Source organism: Magallana gigas, chromosome 5, assembly GCF_963853765.1.
Source record: "Magallana gigas chromosome 5, xbMagGiga1.1, whole genome shotgun sequence".
Taxonomy (NCBI): Eukaryota; Metazoa; Mollusca; class Bivalvia; order Ostreida; family Ostreidae; genus Magallana; species Magallana gigas.
In genome coordinates, this window is record NC_088857.1 from 6,086,789 (window position 1) to 6,105,818 (window position 19,030).

At 36.2% G+C, this 19,030-nt stretch overlaps 3 protein-coding genes across 4 annotated transcripts; 2 read left to right on the forward strand and 1 right to left on the reverse strand.

Annotated features, from left to right (window-relative positions):
• The first annotated feature begins 5,059 nt into the window (after positions 1–5,059).
• Positions 5,060–15,008, forward strand: LOC105318868 (uncharacterized). 2 transcript variants are annotated; one of them, XM_011416170.4, is made up of 4 exons: positions 5,060–5,371; positions 10,838–12,357; positions 12,446–14,065; positions 14,190–15,008. In XM_011416170.4, exons 1-4 carry the CDS (start codon positions 5,318–5,320, stop codon positions 14,437–14,439), a joined length of 3,444 nt encoding a protein of 1,147 aa, XP_011414472.3. In that variant the 5' UTR covers positions 5,060–5,317; the 3' UTR covers positions 14,440–15,008. The 2 variants fall into 2 exon arrangements, with proteins under 2 accessions (XP_011414472.3, XP_019919055.3); XM_020063496.3 differs by lacking the exon at positions 5,060–5,371 and adding an exon at positions 9,729–10,457 and having other exon boundaries at positions 14,190–15,002.
• LOC105318860 (ras-related protein Rab-20-like) lies at positions 6,898–9,707 on the reverse strand. Its single transcript, XM_066083877.1, has 5 exons — positions 9,436–9,707; positions 8,613–8,706; positions 8,294–8,350; positions 8,070–8,182; positions 6,898–7,612 (listed from the first exon to the last, which is right to left on the reverse strand). Exons 1-5 carry the CDS (start codon positions 9,459–9,461, stop codon positions 7,270–7,272), a joined length of 633 nt encoding a protein of 210 aa, XP_065939949.1. The 5' UTR covers positions 9,462–9,707; the 3' UTR covers positions 6,898–7,269.
• A 1,687-nt stretch (positions 15,009–16,695) lies between the features above and the next one.
• LOC105318849 (cocaine esterase) lies at positions 16,696–18,829 on the forward strand. The gene is made up of 2 exons (XM_011416146.4): positions 16,696–18,376; positions 18,473–18,829. Exons 1-2 carry the CDS (start codon positions 16,827–16,829, stop codon positions 18,720–18,722), a joined length of 1,800 nt encoding a protein of 599 aa, XP_011414448.3. The 5' UTR covers positions 16,696–16,826; the 3' UTR covers positions 18,723–18,829.
• Positions 18,830–19,030: the final 201 nt, after the last annotated feature.

Here is a 19,030-nt window from a genome sequence, read left to right on the forward strand (position 1 = left end):
CATCACACAGAGCCATTCAGTGGTTCTGGGTCCATTCTAGGTAATACTCCTCAAAACCAGACCCACATACACCCCAACAAAGATGACGGCCACAAGGATGGAAGCCACACCAGCCATTATCGATATGTTGGACAGCTGTCGAGCCGAGTTGGAATTACTTCGGGCAGATTGCACGTCTCCTCTAGCATACGAGCTCCGCGACTGGAAAAAGTAAAATACATGTATGTATTGAAACCCTATATATGAATTAAATCCAGTTTATTTTTTGCTATAATGTACTGTAAAAACAAATAAAAATTATTATAGCCAGTGCAGTGAGCTTTTCATAGTCCTGTCTGAATTGCAAGTTTCATCAGGGTACCGGTAATATTCAACACCCAGCAGGAAACAGTTGCTGGTACATGCATTGCAAACATGTAGATGTACATGACCAGTACTGACAAATAAGTACATGTACGGGTATATCTAACACATGTATGAATTACCTGGATACAATGTAGGTTTCAGATAGTATCTGATTTTGAATTGGAGACGCTTCAGTTGGGAATGCTCATGTGAGTCGGTATCTGTTGATTAAATACAAAACTTGAGCAGTAAATTTGTGAGCACTCCTCTACAATGTAGGTAACACTAACATGCAGCAAGTTTATGAAGGATCGACCTCAATTTTTTTTTCTCATTTAGTACGCATCTTTGATATTTTTCTACTTTCATGGGCATTGATTATTAGTTTTTTGTTTTTACTGTATTTTCTGTTATGGTATGTTTTTTAACTTGATTGCTGTATATAAAACATTCCAGATCAAACAGATTTTTCCTTCACTTAATGTGCATTTCCCCTTCTGTTAAAAGTCTTTTTTATAAAAAAAGAAATATCTATTTTGACAGTTAATGACCAAGCTCATTGAAATTACTTTGCATTTTCTTATTTTTACCCTTTTTTCTTTGTTAATTATTAAGATTACATTTTGTTTTTTCTTTTTCAACATGTCTTATAAGTTCAGCAATTATGTAATATTTTTCTTCATTGAATGATACTGTATTCCTGTCATTGTGAGCTATATCAGGATTTGATGATTTGAAGATCAGTCTCTTTTACAGCTATGAAATAAGAGCATGTACTTACCAAAAGATGTACAACAAATAGGATGGGTTTTTTTTTGTTATCGTATACTGAAATCTGTTTATTTGATATAGATGGCACTGAATGACCACTTAAACTTCTACTACAGATCTGATTAGTCCCATTTTAAAGTTTTTCATTGAGGGTGTTGGCACAGGGCATTTATGAAAATTACATGTATACATTGAGTTTTATGTTGCACTCAAACGAACTGTCATTACATTGTAACACTTACATTTGTATTACTGTATTTTGTTCTTACATTAAGTAGTGTATGTGTAACACTTACATTTGTATTACTGTATTTTGTTCTTACATTAAGTAGTGTATGTCCCTGTAGATGTCTTGTGCAGTTGTAAACAATGTAATTTCACTTTTAAGAAGGTTGTATAGATTGGCTATCATATTGATAGTGTGTATTAACAATCACCATGATTTATTCAGACTTTCCCCACAACGAACTTGTGTCTACTTACAGGTGAGGTAATGTAAGACAAGAGAGAAATGTTCTCTCAGTAGATTGACGCACACTCTTGTTTTAGTGAATGAAGGTGTTTATTTTGTTGGACAATGATTACATTAGGTTGCTATTGATTTTATTAATTTTCCATGAACCTAAAACCCAATGGCATTCCCTTCTAGAATTCCTTAAATTTACACAACATTCACCTTATCAATATTAGGGGATTTTAGCTGTGAAACAGATATTAAGGGTTTTAAAATAATTTTTTTTCTCATCAAATTAATATTTTATTATGTTTGTTAGTTACACAAACTATTATGTCAAATTAAGGTACATGTAACTCAATCCATATTTCAATTAACAGTATGATATAATTGTTAAGAATCCCATTTCTTGATTGTATATACATAATCCTTTTTGGGGTAAAATAGGGGATTCAAGAAAAAGATATAGCAGCTATCGGAGATAACAAGGGTGTTACAGCACAGTGGGTCTTGGTGTTAGAATAGATGATTTTAATGTAGTTTATGTACAAGTATATGTTGTTACTTTTGGTTAGTCAGGTAGGTAGAGCAACTCTACAGCTTTTGTTGGTGCATAGGTGAAGAATCTCCAATTGTTTTATTTCATTTGCCAAGTTTATATAGCTGTTTATTGCAGTTATATTCTTAATTGTATTTCTTCCTCAGTATTTGTTTCATTTTATTGAAATGTCTATAATATTTTAGTTTCACATGCAATAACATTTTATATACTGTGGTAATTTGATATCAATTAAGTAAAACAAAGAAATATTTTTTGACATGTATAAATAAGGAAACAAATCAAAAGCATAGTTACAGGAATGGATCGCAGAGGGCTTTTACAGTTTGAGATTAACGAATGATCGATCATAATATAGTATGCCTTCCTTGTTTTTATTGTAGAGATATATTTATACCTTTTCTTCAATGATTTTTATACACACTTGTCAATGATTTGTACAATTAAACCTCCTTAAAGCAAGATATTGCTCTTATTTATTATTTTCATCAATCCAAAAGGTTTAGTTTCTAGAATATGAAAAAGACATGTTTTTCCCTGTAATACTGGTGTCATATAATATTTTGAATGATACCGTGAAATATTGAACCCGGGTTCAATATATTATGCGATATTATGAACCCGGGTTCAAAATATCGCTGCGATATATTGAACCCCCCCATAATATATTGAACCCTGGGTTCAAAATATTATGGCCGCGATATTTTGAAACCCCCTCGAATTTTCATTGCTCTTGGAGAGGGGTTAAAAATATTATGGCCATGATATATTGAACCCCCTACTGTTTCCAATTCGGTTTGGAGAGGGGGTTCAAAATATTATGGCCGTGATATATTGAATCCCCGACTGTTTCCAATTCCCTTTGGAGAGGCGGTTCACAATATTTTGAACCCCCCTCTATTTTTTATTGCTATTGGAGAGGGGGTTCGAAATATTATGGCTGTGATATATTGAACCTCCTACCTTTTACTAATTCCTATTGGAGAGGGGGTTCAAAATATTATGGCCACGTTTATATTGAACCCCTCTCCTATTTCCAATTCCATTTCATGAGGGTGTTCACAATATTATGGCTATGATATTTTGAACCCCCCTCTATTTTTTATTGCTATTTGAGAGGGTTCAAAATATTATGGCAGTGAAATATTGAATACCCAACTCCCCTTCCATCTTAAATATTATTTCTGCAATATACTGCACCCACCTTAATTTCAAATTGGAGAAGGGGATCAAGATATAATGTCTCGGAGTTATTTTACACCCCCCCTCCCCAACAATCTTATTAGCAACTTCATGTATACCTGGTTACTCTAAATGATAGTCCTCAGGTGGAAAAGGGGGCTAACACCTGTGTATTGTGTATACACAGGGTTGGGAAACATTCAAATTCCATTCAGCCTTTATGGTATCCCTTTTATGTTATACATGTACCAGTAATGAGGGGGTTCAAAATATTATGGCTGCAAAATATTAAAAACCCTTCTTATCACTGGCTATTGGAGATCGAGGGTTTTCAAAATTTAATGGCTGTGAAATTTAATTATAAATAATAATGCCCCCCTTCTTCTTTTTTATTGTTTTTAAGTGGGGTTTTAAGATATATAATTATTTTATTTGTGAAATATTGAAAACTCTTATTTTTTAGTCTCGTCATTGACCCCCCACCCCCAAAATCTTTACTTCATGCAAATTAATACAGAATATACAGATTTCAATTTTTTTTTTTTTTGGGGGGGGGGGTTAATTTGCTTTTATTGTCAGTCTGTAATAAAAACATATTATGAATGAAAATCATGTTGTTTTGGTGATTCTTTTTGTTACCAAGAAAATAGGGTATCCTTGGAGGTTACTCAAAATGGTAGTCCTCAGGTGGGAGAAAAGGGGGCTAACACCTGTGTACTGCGTATACACACCGGTGGTAGGTAAACATTAATTGGCTCCCTTCATAGCTGACATCAACCTGTATGGTATCCCTGTTATGTACGTAATACAATTTGGGAATTGCAAATGGACTGGCCCAATCTAAAGGCTGCATACCTTAATAAAGTAGGTAAAATAGGTAGGGGGTTCAATATATCGCAGCCATAATATTTTGAACCCCCTCTCCAATAGCAAGAAAAATTGAGGGGGGTTCAAAATATAGCGGCCATAATATTATATTTGCAAATCCATTGTTTTTTCCACTGTAAGCCTATACAGAGGAACTGCAATTATTCTTCCATAATCGCAATTGCTCTGTCTGTATACTATGACGTCATTATAAAGGATACATTAAAGTCTGAATGTTTATTTTTGATGCAATATCTAAATGTCTAGGTCTAGGCCAATACAGGGTATTTGTGAGTGGTAAAATGCAAATATAAGTAATAAACAACGATTATTTAGTGAACATGGCATTATGAATAGCAATTGAACTGTTGGAATATTTTCCATGATGCGCTAGCGCGCATCATGGAATAAGCCAACAGAGCAATTGCTATTCATAACGCCATGTTCACTAAATAACGTTGTTTATTTCTTAATTGAACCCCCCCTCCACAGGGAATTGGAAATAGATAGGGGGTTCAATATAGCGTTCAATGGGAATTGGAAATAGGTAGGGGAGTCAATATATTGCAGCCATAATATTTTGAACCCCCTCTCCAAAAGCAATGAAAAATAGAAGGGGGGTTCACAATATCGAGGCCATAAAATATTGAACCCAGGTTCACTGGGTTCAATATTTTATGGGGGGGTTCAATATATCGCAGCGATATTTTGAACCCGGGTTCAATATATCGCGGGGTTCAAAATATTATATGACACCGGTATGTAGTAATTGGTAATAATTATATCACATTTATAGATTATTATCTTTCTCTAAAAAGACATGGTTTTCAGTTCAAGTGCCTTAGTTAAAACAGGTTTAATCTCTAAATTCCACAGCAGAATTTGACATTATATATTTTTTCTCATATTAAAAACATATACCCAATACATAATAAAGGGGCATACCTCTAACTTGGCAAAATAGTAAATATGTGTTTTTATTGTAAATTTCCTGTTCTTCTAAATGGCATGTGAGCATTCACTATAAAATTAATGTTACTTTGAACAATGAATGAAGGTATCGGGTTTACACATTTAAACACTGGAAGTATTTCATTCAAAACTTGATATATCTATGTGATCAAGCAAAAGACGTATATATGAGTAGACTGCAGGTTTTCAGCATTTGTCTGACCATTGGACCTTTAAACCAGGTAATTATTTTTTCATTTCATCAAATCCTACAGAAGTCCAATCTTAACACCACATTTTTTTTCATGACTTGCTTCACAGAGGCCCTTTGTGACAGGTTTTAAAATTTCAGAATTTGTCCATTTTAAAAAATCTTTCGTACTTTACTACTGAAAAAAAATGAAATCTGCATGTGCACCAGAAATTAGCCCTGTACAAAATATATTTTAATATAGTCAGTGTAATAATTTGTGTAATATTAAAATTTTATTACTTTTTTGACTGTGAATAAAAATTACATTTTTAATAAGAAAGTAAGAAAGATAAATTGCATACAAAATTTGGATGGTCATATATGATTAGATGAAGCATAAACTCTGATAAAGAAATCTTCATTTGTTTTCCTTATGTGCATTGAAAGAGATATATATGCACATATAGATGAGAAGGTATAAATGTATAGCTTTCTACAGGCACGTAGCATCAGGGGGGGGCCAGGGGGGGCCTGGCCCCCCCCCCCCACACTTTTTCTCGCAGCAACAAATTTTTTAAAATTTACATATAAAAAAATGAATTATAATGGAGTTGGCCCCCCACTTTTTTGGAAGTTAGTAAAAAATAGAGATGAAAATAAGGAAATGAGTAGTCAAAATGAATATACCCTCCCCCGGATTAGGATTTTGAAGATTTTTGGAAACTTTAAATTTTCTTTTCTTTTTCTTTTTTTCTTTTTTTTGCTTGTCAAGATTTTTTGGATGGGTCTGGCCCCCCACTTTCAAAAACGATGCTACGTGCCTGTTCTACCAAAATTAAACATGCAATTCCTTTCCAGATTTAAGGGGGGGGGGGGGTAAAGGGCTGATTTCAATGCGTTCACTAATTTGTAATTGAATGGAAAATACATGTATTTGCATTACTCAAAGGATCCTTATATTTTTGTGCAGAAAAGACAGGAAGACTTGCATGTATATGTGAATACTATGCGTCAGGTAAATCAACTCAGTAACACATGGAGTATACTGTATACCTATGTGGCTTACCATGTACCATTACAAGAGTATAATTATGAAACATTTCAGAACTGTGTAACTACAAGCAACTATTGGTTAGAATCATGTCTTCGCTAGCCAAGGGTTTACGAGCGGAGTAGATTGGCTAGCGAAGATGAGATTCCTCATAAATAGCTCATGAAAAGTTAGGGTAATTTAAGGAGGCTGAATGTTTTCAAATTTACCATCTGATTTTCCTAAAACTTTTAGATATAAATTTTAAAGCAATATTTAAACTATAATCTAGTTAAGAAATAATGTATTTATTTTACCTTTTTGGGGGTATTTTCCTAAAATTTGATATGGAGCTCTTCTTATAGGGAGATCATTACAGTCTAAAAATGGCCACGACCATCAAGATCTCTTTGAGATATATACGGAATTTTTATTAAATTGCATAATTGATTGTTTGCTTATAAATACAATGTAATATTGTGTAAAGTGTAAAAAAGTTTGTGCAAATTATACTTAAAACATATTGTACCAAGTATTAAGACTAATAAAGAAATATTTGGTTTTTATTGGTACAAAACTCACTGGTTCATGACATACATGTATACCTCACTTTCGTTCTTGGATAAATGTACATGTATGTAAATTTTGTACAAAAATATAACCTAGAGAAAAGAAAAAGAACTAACAACAGTTTAACAATAACAAAAACAGAAATTTATGTCCGGTTGATGCAATGGTAAATTTCATAAAATGCCCCCAAATTATACTAATATTTGGATATAAAAATCACTATATAACAACTTTTATGCCGCGCCACTCTCTTTGAGCCTATATGGAGTAGGATCAGTAATGATGGGTGTAGGCGCAACTCAAGCTCTCCTGTATCAGCTCAGTAACTGATGTCCACTCTGAGTATATCAATGGCTGCAGCATTTTTTCTGAGATTGTTTTCCATTTGGTAGGTTTACTGTCCCTTGCCTATTAGCGGCTTGCAGCTGTGCCTCGGACAATGGAAGACAATACCGAAAGATGTACTCGAACACTTCCGTCACATTGTGTCCAGTTTTACTGGAAGTTTCAAAGTATGGGTCACTGGGCAGTTTGCCTAGGTCAATCTTGTCATTGATTTCTCGGGCAAACTTCTTTCCCTCTTGAACAGTTACCTCCCTTTGGTCCTCACCCAATGCATCCAGTTTCATCCCAACAACTATCTTAAGGCAGTCTTCATTAGCAACCTCTAGCAAGGGGATGAATCTAGCCCTAAAAAACATTCACAAGTGATCAACACCTGTATTACAGGCACCTGACATAATATAATTTCCTTTTAATAAAAATACAATTTAACTTTGATACTTGGAACACAAATATCTCGAATACAATGGATATATCAAAGTGATTTGTAAGTCCCAACCACTTATTTTTTAAGTGTTTTACCCTTGATATCTTGAATACCCAGATATCTCTAAATTTTTTAACAGTCCCATCTAGTTCAAGATAACCAAGTTTGACTGTATATGCATGTACCCTCTACCTAACAATACACCTTAAATAGAAGGTAAATATTTTTATTATGAGAAAAAATATAATGTCAGGTGCCTGTGACCTATACATTCATATCCTGTTTTTGTTGATCTGAACAATTACAAAAAGTGCCGAAAACTTTCATTTTAATCATTGAGTGTCTGAATGATAAAGAACAAAAGAGCTGGTAATATACCATAGAGATTCAAAAGTGCTGACAATGGACATGTCAAATGCTAGGATGGCAGCCCCAGCGTTTCTACAGTAGAATGAAGACAGACCAGTGAACCTCTCCGCTCCAGCTGTATCCTGAACAGAAATCATATTAAACATCACAAAACTGCATGAAATTGAGTCTGATTTAGCTGATTGAAAAATAATTGAAAATGGATGGAATGAATAAATAAAGGCATTAATTACCCAGATAGCTATGTTGTATGGCCCCCACTGTTTAAGGAAGAAAGCAGCACCAATGGTCTGTCAATGGAAAATATAATTTTACATTTTAATGGACTGTTTCATGATATCTGTAGTCAACTGATATATAGTTTAGAGAAATATGATTCCAAACTGAATTAATTTGTTCTGCAAAAGAGTTGTAACACAGTTAGATGGCCATTTGAGTTACTGATTGTGTCTCTAAAACCAATCCATTTGAAAGAAACTTATCTGGCCATTTCCAAAAAAAACTTTTATTTCCCACCAGTTTGCTTTTCATTAATATATAAAGGAATCTTACAGCATCATGTTGCTTGAATTCCCCCTCTATGTACCGACCAATAAAGGAAGTCTTGCCCACATTGAAGTCACCCATCACAATCACCTTCAGGTCCCTGAAACAACAACAATATACAGTTACATGTAGGCTAAGGGCATGTATACACATAGTCATTTTATTGATATTAATGTACATGTATATTATCAATCCATTTCTTATAAAAAGGGGACAAGCAGTGAACATTTGTCTAAGACAGCATTTGATTTGTGATGTCAAAGGGATTTGGTTTGCCTGTTTATAGCACCTTGCTAGCCAAAGGTTTTCGGTCCAAATGAAATGGGGTAAAAGTCAGGACTAATTTCTGGCCATATATGCTCTAGGTTATATCTTAATTCTTATTTAATAGTATCATAAATTCTGTTCCCATACTTGGTGGTCAGCAAATTTTCAAATTGTATTTATGCCATAGCATGTATACATTAATCTGTTGTTTCATGTATACAACCTGTTGTTTCATTCACTTACAATGTAAATTTGCAAGAGGTGCAACTCAAATTGTTCGCTAGATAGCGCCATAACATCACCGACTTTTCGTAATGATACCTGCCAAGGGTTAATGGGGGAGTGGAAAGGACCAAAAACCCTTGGGTGCGAATATGGTTTACAGTTTTAGTGCTCTATCAGTGTTAAACTCTTGCTCTCAAGTCATGCCAATGCTAATTGTAGCCGGTACCTCTCACCACAAAAACAAACAAAAGGCAACCACACCCCACTAAAACAAAACAAGAGAAACACTGAAGTGCACCATCTGCATACATTTACGAACAGTTAAGAGAGTACGTACGCTTTTTTCTTTGGGCCGGGTTCCATGATGATAGAGGTTTTCTCCTACTCTCTCAAGCAACTGTCATGTTTTGGCCCCCACCACAAACATTATTTTGCTTTTCTACTGAAAAATAACTGTGAGTCACTCCCACCTGAACACAAAAGGATACACGAAATGCTGCATATGATCCAAGACCGATTCCGCGTATTTCAACGAGTTCCGGATTACTCATCAACGAGCACTCAGTTTTCCGCTGGACTTTGTTCTATTTATTTCTTTGTGTTGTAGGTATCAGGACTAATACTCTTGTGTTTGTAAAAATTGTTTAATTATACAAGACTCAAATCCTCACTCTAAAAAATTAAATTTCCTGTCTCGTTTTTCACGTGAACACATCAACAGTTACAATGAAACGGCGGGTGATTTCATATGATATACAGTAATATATTATATCATAACGTAGTGTACTGTACATTGTACATACATGAATAGGCCCATGTCACGCGCTTCTTATCAAAGTACATTGTCTTGCTGTAAAGTATTAGGCTAGTCTAGACACGAGTTCTTACTTACAATTAGGATTTCCCACTGATCAATAGAAATTTATCTACCACATATAAAGAAAAATGCTATATCTATATATTTATATGAAATTAATAAAACAATATAATGCTTTCATTGGTGATTCATGCGAGATATGAAGATGGGGCATTGCAGAAAAATGCATAACCCGCATTAGTATGTTATGGTTTTTTTCTGCAATGATCGCTTAATATATTTAATTTTGGCAAAGTATGTAAAGTCAAAAAGGACACAGCACCTAAAAAATAACTGAATCGATTCGATTTTCCTGTTTCTTGAAATTGCTTGCAGCAGTTTCGGGGGATCGAAAACACGCAATTACCGGTGTACAGGTCACACAAATCAAACATCCCTATAACAACTTTATACCTAGCGATCCAACTATTTGAGTGTAATGTTTATATCTTTTATCTGTGTTATGTTTGATTTCATTCTACAAAAACCGATCCCATGTAAAGGTACAGTAAAGATATACATGTACTAATTACGATAGATCTTAAATAATTATCGTTAAATCTTGTCATTCACTCACTGACAAAAGCTATGGATTAGTAAAAGGCAATGTTTAAAGAGTTCTAGAATCACGTTGTTTAACGTATAAAGACATTTCAAAATTTGCCAAATATCGTAAATTGCAATTGATTTCACTTTCGTGATTTATCATTGAAAACAATACATTTTGGTCAAACAGATTTCACTTTTAACCAGATTAGCTCAGTTAAAATTTTGAAAATTTGCATATCTTCTATAAACCTTTTTTTCACGATGATCTCATCCATCATCAAAATGATAGTATGTTTGAAAAAAAAATAGGTTGAAGTTTTTGAATTTGTTCCAGATGCAGTCAGCTGGAGTCCGGGTGTTCTGCGTACTTCTTCTATCGACAATAACCCAAACATCCGGAATAACCATTTCGACCCGGATTGGTCGAATAGAGGGAATTACCGCTGACGTCAACAACGTCACAGTCCACCAGTTCCTTGGGATACCTTTCGCAAAACCACCCCTCGGAAAGCTGCGGTTCCGGAAGCCAGAGCCTTATGGGAACTGGACAGGGACTCTGAAAGCCACGACCTTTGGACCCTCGTGTATGCAGGATTTCTACGAAAATGACAAACGGCTTATTCCTAACCTCAACATTACTGAGGACTGTCTGCAATTGAATGTGTTTGTTCCTGGAAACATCGATAAAAGGAACTGGCGTGCTGTTATGGTCTGGGTACATGGCGGAGGGTTTACGAACGGCCAAGCCACCATGTTTAACGGCTCTTACCTGTCTTCTCGCTCTGACGTCATCGTGGTCACCATCAACTACCGACTCAATGTGTTCGGGTTTTTATATGCAGGGATGGACTCCAATTATAAGGGACATTATGGGTTATTTGATCAGCAGCTGGCTTTTAAATGGGTAAAAGACAATATTGAGGACTTTGGTGGAAATCCACACATCATTACAATATTTGGAGAATCGGCTGGGGGCGTGTCAGTCACTCTACAAAGTATTCTGGCCTCTAACCTCGGATTGTTCCAGCGGGTCATCGCAGAGAGTGGGTCTGTGTTAATGCCCGTCGACTTGGATGGTACGCAAACATTAGAGTTGACGAAGCAAACGGCCAAGCTTCTCAATTGTTCCAGAGCTAATATGGAAGATACGATAGCATGTTTGCAAACCATTGATGCACCCAGCCTGATGGCAAACTACTTTAAAGCAATGCACCACTTTTTCAAGTTTTCTTTTACGTTCGCTGGGGAACTTTTGAACCAATCACTTTTTAACGATCTGGCTAAGAACAATTCGCCGCCACTAACAATGCTCCGAAGCCTTGACGTGATGGCTGGAACCAACGCAGGAGAAGCAGGCCTAGAATTCTTTGATTTACTTGGATATCAAAAGCCGTGGAAATTTAATATATCAAAGGGAATTCCAGAGAGAATATTATGTAAACACATCATTCCAATGGCTAATGCAGAAATATACAAGGGTTGTGACGATTTAAATGGTGTGATTTGTGACAGCTATGTAAAAAATTCCTCCACGAGTGCCTCTCTCCAAGACCAAACCCAGGCTGCGATGGATTTCTATGCTGATATGTCGATGAACTATCCAACTTTCCAGTTCTTGAAGATACATTCAGACAAGACAACAATGAATACCTATCAGTACACGTTCGACCACACCCCTACCTGGGAACTTATACAAGAGAGACCGTCATGGCTCAGGGGACCCAACCACGCCTCGGAACTGGCGTTCGTTTTTGGACTCAAGGACTGGTACCCCCGAGACGTTCAACCAACGTCTGCTGAACTGGTTCTGTCGCATCAGATGATGGATATGTGGACCAACTTTGCAAAAACAGGGTGTGTATATCAAGTTTATTTCTTAATAAAGGCATACTGCATCTATGTAGAACGTTATCTAGTACTGTTTATTGTTTTATGTTTTCAGGAACCCCAACAATGGAAACACGAGTTTATGGAAGCCTTTTAACAGAAACAACCACTATCTAAGTCTAGATATACCATTAAAATCAGGAGTGTCTCTATATGGACAACGAATGGAATTCTTGTTGAAAGATGTCCCAGAGATAGCGCGTGCCTGTAAAAACCAGACATATGTAGTGTCAACATCATTAGGAAAAATTCGCGGGACCATTGTGGAAGTCGATTCCCAAAAGATTGTTCAATTCCGGAAGATACCATATGCTGTTCCACCTGTAGGAGATCTAAGATTTGCCAAACCTCTTCCTATCACCCCTTGGAACGAAACCATGGATTCTACAACATTTGGGCCATCTTGTATGCAGACTGTAAACAAAGAGGACTCTCATCTAGTATCCGAGGACTGCCTCCATCTCAATATCTACGCTCCATTCCCTGTCCTGCTGTCATCAGACAAACCTGTGATGATTTGGATCCATGGCGGCGGATTTACATCTGGCCAAGGAAAGTCAACAGATGGAAGTCGTCTGAGTCTCAAAGGTGACGTCATTGTGGTAACAATTAACTACAGACTGAACGTCTTCGGGTTTTTCAGTATGGGTAATCCGAACGCTAGAGGTAATTTTGGGTTGTACGACCAGCAACTTGCCATCAAATGGGTATATGAAAACATACATGCTTTTGGGGGAGATCCCAATAAAATAACTTTATTTGGAGAATCAGCTGGAGGAGTTTCGACAACAATACAGGGAGTGATACCAAGCAACGTAGGGTTGTTCAAGAGGGTCATTGGTGAAAGCGGATCTGTACTGGCGCGAAGAGACTATCAAACGAAAACGTACGAAACCTCCAAACAAATAATCAAAAATATTCATTGCGAAAAATCCTTGGATACCGAAATTCTTGGTTGTCTTCGGTCACAGAATGCAAGTGTACTGCTGCAGACATGGCAACAGATTGATTGGAAGAAACCGTCTAAAGCCTCTTACTCGATGACGACATCAATCGGACCAATCACAGACGGAGAGCTTATTCCGGAATCTCCCGAAACTGCACTGAAGAATCCCAAGTCTTCGATGTATCGACAGTTTACAAGTGTGGATCTATTAGTAGGAACAAATACTGCAGATTCCGGACTTCTCTATTTCAATCTGAAACCCTATGCTCAAATCTTCAACATCAATGTTACTGAGGGTGTTCCAACACGGATAGTGTGTGATGAAATGGCACCATCCATTGTACGGGAAATCTTCAGTATAAAATGTCCCGCTTTGGCTGAAGCGATATGTAAACAATACTCACCAAAATCACCAGCAACTCTTCAGGCTCAGTCTCAGATGGCAGCCGACCTATACGGCGACTTCCTGGAGGACGTCCCTACCATCAAGTCTCTGAACTACCACGCCCAATCAGTGAAGTCTACATTTCAGTACTTGTTTTCTCACCGACCTAACTGGGAGATAATTGGAGATCGGCCTCCGTGGTTAGTTGGCGCGAACCATGCGTCCGAGATACCGTTTGTGTTCGGACTGAAATCTTTTTATCCACCGACCATCCCTATTACACAACAAGAAGAAACACTGGCCGAGCGAATGATGGAGTATTGGATAAACTTTGCAAGATATGGGTAAATACGGTCTTTAAATATCTATGTGGAACATTTCTTTATATAGAAATTTACCGTATTGTAATAAATTACTGTGCATTTGCTTCAAAACTAATCAGCTAGCTAAAATGGTATAATTTAATAGGAACCCCAATGGAAACTCTTCCGGATACTGGAGGCCATACACTGTGGAGGGGAGAGACTACCTTAACCTTGACCTCAATATAACAATGTCGTCATCCTTGTACAAGGACAGAGTAGACTTCTGGACGACCACCGTCCCGGACATTGTCCGTCAGTGTCAGCCACATTCTGTTAACAGATCCACTACCTTCCTCCCGAACTCCTTGGTGCTCTTTGTTAATGTTTTGGCTGTTATTTGCATTTTAATATAACTACGTATATTTATGTTAAGATAGCATTTTTAAGAATAATTATTTTGTAAAAATAATGCTACAAATACTCATTTATTTGCTTTGTCATAAATAGGCTTTAAATATCAATATTGTAATTCAAAAAAACTCTTCCCAAAACAGAGAGAGAGAGAGAGAGAGAGAGAGAGAGAGAGAGAGAGAGAGAGAGAGAGAGAGAGAGAGAGAGAGAGATGTTCCTAGATTGATATGAAGAACACCATTTTCATGCCTATGAATTATCAGAAATCTGGTTGTTACATTCATTGTTTGTTACAAGTATCAAATTATAGTTAAAATATCAAAATAAATTGTTGACACAATCAAATGTGAATCACCAACCCATGTTTAAGTGTTGTAGGTATCTGATTATTTTTGGCTATTTTGGTCATTTTTGGCGTTTTTTGTTTTAGTTTTAGGTTTTTTTGCCATTATTTTGTTGGTGCCATAGTATTATTTTATCTTTCATAGATATGGGTAAGGATAATATATTTTTTCTGTTTAGCATTTTACAATAAGTAATCAACATGAATGCTTGTCAAGTTGTCATTATCTTTTTAAAAATATTGTAAAAAAGTAATCTTTTTCAGTCATAACAGTGCGCTGTAAGGCAGTTGTGGCATCAGCAGAAAAAAACCTGTGTCTGAACAGAACACCTATTAAAATGTATGTTACGTGTATATAACAAAGCAAACGAACCCTATTTAAGTCTGTTTTATAAAGAAAACTAAAGGTGGTATTTGGGAAGATATTTATTTGTCATTGTGAAGATCTTGATATTTTTATACATGTATGTCGCTGTTTGGATCTCGATATTTTGATATTTCATTTTTGGGATGTCAAAATCTTGACTTTTGACATGTCACTGTTGGGATCTTGATATTTTGACATGTCACTGGTATGCTCTTGATATTTGAAATGTCACTATTGGGATTTTTGTATTTGACATGTCATTGTTGAGCTCTTGGTATTTTAACATGTTACTGTTGGGATCTTGATATTTTGATATGTCAGTGTTGAAATCTTGACATTTTCACATGTCATTGTTGAGCTCTTGGTATTTTGATCTGTCACTGTTAAATTTTAGGGTCTTGATATTTGATATGTAAATGTTAAAGTTTTGACATTTTGACATGCCACTGTTGAACTCTTGACATTTTGACATGTCACTGTTGAGCTTTTGACATTTTGACATGTCACATTTTGACATGTCACTGTTGAGCTCTTGACATTTTGACATGTCACTGCTGGGATCTTAACATTTGATGTGCCATTGTTTGGGATTTTGACATTCGACATGTCACTGTTGAGCTTTTGGCAATTTAAGATGTCACTGTTGGGATTTTTTTTTTATATATCAATATTGGGATCTTCACATTATAACAGGTCCTTGTTGAGCTCTCGGTATGTCACTGCTGGGATCTTGATATTATGACATGTCATCGTTTGGATTTTAATATTTTTACACGTCATTTGTTTGAGCTCTTGGTGTTTTAACATACCCGTTTGGGACCTTAATATTTTCACTGTTGGGATCTTGATATTTTAACATGTCACTGTTTGAATCTTTATAATTTGATATGTCACTGATGGGATTTTGAAAATTTGATTTGTCGTCGTTGGGATCTTGATATCTTGACATGTCATCGTTTGGATCTGATATTTTGACATGTCGCTATTGGTATCTTGATAGTTTTATATATCGCTGCGACGATGTAATAAAATCCTTTCAGTGACTTATTAAAATACCGTAGCATGAAAGATTTCCTTTTGTGAAATTGGATGATCAAAATCAATATGTAAGCAAGCAAATAGTTCAGAAGTATGAAAGTTTGATTGGACATAGTCCCTTCAATAGTCATTTTAATAACATTAGGTTAAATATCATTATGCAAAATAGGATTTTTTTCACATTTCTATGGACATGGAAATATCTAGTAATTTTATTAAAATTGAGCCTAAAACTAACAATACCTCTACATATAGCTAATCTTCGATAGTTACTTACCAAGTTGTATTTTCTTTATCGAAAAAAAAGATAAGAGAAAGGTAAATCATTTGATACTTGATAATTCTTATGTTTTGTATTTTGAAAAATAATTGTCCACGCACTTGTTTTATTCCTTAGACACCAAAAGGATGGATAACACATTCTTTTCATGTGTCGGTACAATCTTGTGAATCTAAGGTGCTGATACACCGGCACATTCCTCGCTCGTTAGGACTTCTCACCTTGTTAACGTTTACTTTACTGTCGACATCTTCTCCTTATTTCAACTTTATCTTAAACAAACCCGTCCATGACATTCTTTAAATTTTTTTTCTAAACAGAAATCAGCAAGCGGGTTTCAATTATTGGAGAAAAAGTAAATATGGTTTTCCTTTTGTGGATTCTATTTTCTGTTGCTAACGGAATTGTATTCGAAAATGGTATCGTCGAAACACTGCATGGGCGGATCCAGGGTTCACTGAGAGCAGAAGAAGGGTTCAGGGTTTATCAATTTCTCAAAGTGCCCTATGCCCAACCTCCTGTTGGAGCTTTAAGGTTTAGTAAGCCAGCGCCAGTACTAGCGTGGAAACACACACTGAATGCCACTCAACATGGTCCTTCGTGTATCCAGAAAATAAGCAACTCGTACAGGAAATTTCTACCAAATATGGATATATCAGAAGATTGTTTGTACATGAATATATACGTGCCGACATCGGATGAAAAAGCTAACAATTTCTCTGTCATGGTCTATGTCCACGGCGGGGGATATTATACAAAGTCCGCTAATTTACACGATGGAGCTAGAATGTCCGCTCTAGGGGGAGTAATAGTGATAACTATTAACTACAGACTTGGAATGTTTGGTTTCCTGAGTACTGAAGATGAACAGTCTCCCGGAAATTACGGTCTCTGGGACCAACTCGAGGCCCTTAAGTGGGTCAATAAGAACATTGGATATTTCGGCGGGGTTGCCTCACGTGTGACGTTATTTGGTCATTCGGCTGGAGGTTACAGTATAGGGCTCCATCTTCTTTCTAAACACTCTTATGGTTTCTTCCAAAGAGCAATCGCAATGAGTGGACTGGGATTAAACAGACGAGCTGTAACCCACGGCGCCAAAGACGCTGCTTTCCGCGTAGCTCAATATGCAGGATGTTACAATGATTATAACAATGTAAAAAACAGCAGCGTATTCCAAAACTCTTCTTTTATTTTACAATGTTTGCGATTCAAGTCTCCACATGAAATAATGGCAGCCACTCGGAAAATGCGAACCAGCTACCACAAATACGACTTCATTATGAGACCAGGAGCTGTTGTAGACAATGACTTTCTGAAAGGAACTCCAGAATCCATTCTAGATAACAAAGACTCCGATGGGTTCCGAACCTTCGTTAGTGTTGATGTTATGGCGGGAACTAATGATGAAGATGGATGGTTGTTGAAATCAAAGTTAGACAAAATGCAACAGACGTATCAGTTTAACCTAGATGATGGAGTACCAGTAAATGCGATGTGTGATGGTGTCATAAAAGAAGTGGTCCGAGACTATTTTGACTCCAACTCCGCCATCGCAAACAAAATATGTCAAAGGTATTTACGAAACAGTTCAATAGAAGCCCAAGGTCATTCAACTCTCGACATGTATGGCGACATGTTTTACGCCTCCCCAGCTGTCAAGACACTGAGAGAGCACCGAATGGGCCTCAGACATTTAGGTAACCCAAATCATAAGAAAACCTATAATTTTATTTTCTCACACAAACCCAGTTTTCCAGTCATTTCTTCTCGCCGGAAGTGGCTAACCGGGGCACAACATGGCGACGAAACGTGGTTCATCTTCAGAAATAAAAACTTCAACTATACCAAAGAAGAGGAGAAATTAAATGATAATTTTGTAAAATACCTAACTAACTTTGCAAAATCCGGGTATGCACCATAGATCGATTCAGTAAACTGTGAAATAAACTTATTCATAAAACAATAATCTTTCATAGTTCATACTTTTATAAATCTCTACTGCAGAGACCCCAGTGCTGAGGCTCTAGAGATCTACTGGCCTCCATTCGATATTGAGACAGAGAGCTATCTGAACATCAACAGATCCTTTTCAATAGGACATCACCTGTTCAGGGACCGAATGACGTTCTGGCTGGAGGAACTACCCTCCCTACAGAGGTCTTTGTCGTCCTCCACTGGGTCCGACCCCCAACACCGTCTGCTGTCCTTGACCTTTCTACTGACAATTTTAATATGCTTCGTTATTTGCTTTTGACAATAAAGCATATACCCATTCGACGAAATCAATTCCTTTGGAGGTCGTTTTAAAAAGTTACATGTTTGTAAGAATTTGATTAAATGTTCAACGTTGATTGACAATCATGATGAGTAAACCGGTATTTTATTTAAAATCAGTTATGATTGAGCAAATTTCGAATCTGTTTTTAAATGACTTTCGAAGATTAACTGGGTTTTTTTTTTTATCAAGAACTAGTAAACTTCACATTTATTTGACATTTATTTAGTATGTAAACATTTTCAAATCGCACGTATCGAAAAAAAAATGTATAATATATGTATAAT

Excerpts from the sequence above, each read along its gene's own strand:
- LOC105318860 (XM_066083877.1), bottom strand. The coding sequence starts at position 9,461 with ATGGAACCCGGCCCAAAGAAAAAAGC. Across the intron at positions 8,707-9,435 it reads CCCGGCCCAAAGAAAAAAGC|GGACCTGAAGGTGATTGTGA; the intron begins GTACGTACTCTC and ends TTGTTGTTTCAG. Across the intron at positions 7,613-8,069 it reads AGCACTTTTGAATCTCTATG|GGCTAGATTCATCCCCTTGC; the intron begins GTATATTACCAG and ends AATGTTTTTTAG.
- LOC105318849 (XM_011416146.4), top strand. The coding sequence starts at position 16,827 with ATGGTTTTCCTTTTGTGGATTCTATTTTCTGTTGCTAACGGAATTGTA. Across the intron at positions 18,377-18,472 it reads ACTAACTTTGCAAAATCCGG|AGACCCCAGTGCTGAGGCTC; the intron begins GTATGCACCATA and ends TCTCTACTGCAG.
- LOC105318868 (XM_011416170.4), top strand. The coding sequence starts at position 5,318 with ATGAGTAGACTGCAGGTTTTCAGCATTTGTCTGACCATTGGACCTTTA. Across the intron at positions 5,372-10,837 it reads CCATTGGACCTTTAAACCAG|ATGCAGTCAGCTGGAGTCCG; the intron begins GTAATTATTTTT and ends AATTTGTTCCAG. Across the intron at positions 12,358-12,445 it reads ACCAACTTTGCAAAAACAGG|GAACCCCAACAATGGAAACA; the intron begins GTGTGTATATCA and ends TTATGTTTTCAG.